General features: G+C 38.2%; 1 protein-coding gene across 1 annotated transcript; it reads left to right on the top strand.

Moving 5' to 3' along the window:
* Positions 1-149: 149 nt before the first annotated feature.
* Positions 150-2,901, top strand: LOC124030866 (uncharacterized protein FLJ43738-like; the record flags this gene model as incomplete). Its single annotated transcript, XM_046342016.1, has 2 exons — positions 150-344; positions 2,616-2,901. Coding segments are annotated over 2 exons (481 nt in total), but the record flags the coding sequence as incomplete, so codon positions are not given.
* Positions 2,902-3,462: the final 561 nt, after the last annotated feature.

The raw sequence follows: 3,462 nt of genomic DNA, 5'->3' as shown, positions 1-3,462 counted from the left end.
AGATACATAGAGACTCTCCAGACAGTGAGGTACATAGAGACTCTCCAGACAGATACATAGAGACTCTCCAGACAGTAAGGTACATAGAGACTCTCCAGACAGTAAGATGTTATAGATACATGTAAAGTGTGGTGTTAATGTGGTTTCAGGTTAACAGGCAGTGAGGAGGACCAGGTGATGGTTCTCTATAACTCTGGTCTGAGTTTCTCTAAGCGTCTATATACACGTCTGGATGTCAGCTTTACTCCCGTCCACCTACACCAACCCCTGGAGACCATCATGAGACAACCTCTGGTCTACGTCAGAGACATGGTGCCTCATACCTGCTTCCAGGCCATGTCACGGTACTGTCTGTCTGTCTGTCTGTCTGTCTGTCTGTCTGTCTGTCTGTCTGTCTGTCTGTCTGTCTGTCACACCTATTTGTCTGTCTGTTACACCTATTTGTCTGTCTGTTACACCTATTTGTCTGTCTGTCTGTCTGTCTGTCTGTCTGTCTGTCTGTCTGTCTGTCTGTCTGTCTGTCTGTCTGTCTGTCTGTCTGTCTGTCTGTCTGTCTGTCTGTCTGTCTGTCTGTCTGTCTGTCTGTCTGTCTGTCTGTCTGTCTGTCTGTCTGTCTGTCTGTCTGTCTGTCTGTCTGTCTGTCTGTCTGTCTGTCTGTCTGTCTGTCTGTTACACCTCTCTGTCTGTTTGTCTGTCTGTGAGACAGATATCCATTTGTCTGTCTATTTCATCTGTCTGTCTGTCTGTCTGTCTGTCTGTCTGTCTGTCTGTCTGTCTGTCTGTCTGTCTGACCGTCTGTTACACCTGTCTGTCTGTCTGTCTGTCTGTCTGTCTGTCTGTCTGTCTGACCGTCTGTTACACCTGTCTGTCTGTCTGTCTGGTTGTCTGTCAGTCTGTCTGTCTGTTTAATCTTTTTGACTGTCTGTCCATTACACCTGTCTGTCTGTCTGTCTGTCTGTCTGTCTGTCTGTCTGTCTATCACATCTGTCTGTCTGTCTGTCTGTCTGTCTGTCTGTCTGGTCTGTCTGTCTGTCTGTCTGTCTGTCTGTTACACCTCTCTGTCTGTTTGTCTGTCTGTGAGACAGATATCCATTTGTCTGTCTGTCTGTCTGTCTGTCTGTCTGTCTGTCTGTCTGTCTGTCTGTCTGTCTGTCTGTCTGTCTGTCTGTCTGTCTGTCTGTCTGTCTGTCTGTCTGTCTGTTACACCTGTCTGTCTGTCTGTCTGTCTGTCTGTCTGTCCTGTCTGTTCTGTTCGTCTGTCTGTCTGTCTGTCTGTCTGTCTGTCTCGTCTGTCTGGTGTCACCGTTACACCTGTCTGTCTGTCTGTCTGGTTGTCTGTCTGTCTGTCTGTTTGTCTGTCTGTCAGACAGATGTTCATTTGTCCGTCTATTTAATCTGTTTGACTGTCTGTCCATTACACCTGTCTGTCTGTCTGTCTGTCTGTCTGTCTGTCTGTCTGTCTGTCTGTCTGTCTGTCTGTCTGTCTGTCTGTCTGTCTGTCTGTCTGTCTGTCTGTCTGTCTGTCTGTCTGTCTGTCTGTTACACTTGTTTGTCTGTCTGTCTGTCTGTCTGTCTGTCTTTCTGTTACACTTGTTTGTCTGTCTGTCTGTCTTTCTGTCTTTCTGTTACACTTGTTTGTCTGTCTGTCTGTCTTTCTGTCCGTCTGTTACTTACATCTGTCTGTCTCTGTCTGTCTTTGACCTCCAACCCATGGTTGTATGCTCAGCCCTGTGGTTGTATGCTCAGCCATGCTGATGTGTATGTGTTATATATTATGAATATATATTTTTAATTTAACCTTCATTTCACTAGGTAAGTCAGTTAAGAACAAATCCTTATTTACAATGACGGCCTACCCCGGCCAAACCCGGACGACGCTGGGCCAATTGTGCGCTATGAGAGTCCCAATTACGGCCGGATGTGATACAGCCTGGATTCGAACCAGGGACTGTAGTTGTATATGATTAATATAGTTGTATATGGTTAATATAGTTGTATATGGTTAATATAGTTGCATGTGGTTAATATAGTTGTATATGGTTATGGTTGTATGTGGTTAATATAGTTGTATATGGTTCATATAGTTGTATATGGTTAATATAGTTGTATGTGGTTAATATAGTTGTATGTGGTTAATATAGTTGTATATGGTTAATATAGTTGTATGTGGTTAATATAGTTGTATGTGGTTAATATAGTTGTATATGATTAATATAGTTGTATATAGTTAATATAGTTGTATGTGGTTAATATAGTTGTATATGGTTAATATAGTTGTATATGGTTAATATAGTTGTATATGGTTAATATAGTTGTATATGGTTAATATAGTTGTATGTGGTTAATATAGTTGTATATGGTTAATATAGTTGTATGTGGTTAATATGGTTGTATATGGTTAATATAGTTGTATGTGGTTAATATAGTTGTATATGATTAATATAGTTGTATATAGTTAATATAGTTGTATGTGGTTAATATAGTTGTATATGGTTAATATAGTTGTATATGGTTAATATAGTTGTATGTGGTTAATATAGTTGTATGTGGTTAATATAGTTGTATGTGGTTAATATAGTTGTATGTGGTTAATATAGTTGCTTATGATTCTTCAGGTTGAGCCTGCTGGTCCAGCTGAGGAAGATGAAGGACGTTGTTCAGAACAATCTGTTCCCGTCGGCTGAGATGGTCCTCTCCATGACCAAGGAGTTTGGAGCGGTGCACCCTGGGAGGTGGCAGCAGAGGCTGCTGGGTAGTGGTGTAGCAGAGGCTGATGTGCTGTCACACCATGGCTCAGAGAACACACAATGCCACGTGGATACACACAATGCTCCCTATTTACAGTGGAAACATTACCTCTCCAACCAGCAGATGAACAAACTCACCAAAGATTTTATACAGGTTGTGGTGTCTTGTGTTATGTTACGCTATACTATCCCTGTTTATGCTATGCTGTGTAATGCAATGCTATGCTATGCCATTTTAAGCTATTTTATGATATAATATGTTATGTAAAGCTATATTACGCTATGTTATGTGATTCTATTTGTTATTTTATGTTATGTTATGCTACATTATGCTATACTAATCAATATTATGTTGTGCTATATTATATTATATTATGTTATATTATGTTATATTATGTTATATTATGTTATATTATGTTATATTATATTATGTTATATTATGTAATATTATGTTATATTATGTTATGCTACATTATGCTATACTAATCAATATTATGTTGTGCTATATTATATTATATTATGTTATATTATGTTATATTATGTTATATTATGCTATATTATGTTATATTATGTTATATTATACTATATTATGTTATATTATGTTATATTATGCTATATTATGTTATATTATGTTATATTATGTTATATTATGTTATATTATGTTATGCTACATTATGCTATACTAATCAATATTATGTTGTGCTATATTATATTA

Source organism: Oncorhynchus gorbuscha, unplaced genomic scaffold, assembly GCF_021184085.1.
Source record: "Oncorhynchus gorbuscha isolate QuinsamMale2020 ecotype Even-year unplaced genomic scaffold, OgorEven_v1.0 Un_scaffold_17179, whole genome shotgun sequence".
Lineage (NCBI taxonomy): Eukaryota > Metazoa > Chordata > Actinopteri > Salmoniformes > Salmonidae > Oncorhynchus > Oncorhynchus gorbuscha.
The sequence above is the reverse complement of the archived record's forward strand: the minus strand, read 5'-3'. Positions and strand labels throughout refer to the sequence as shown.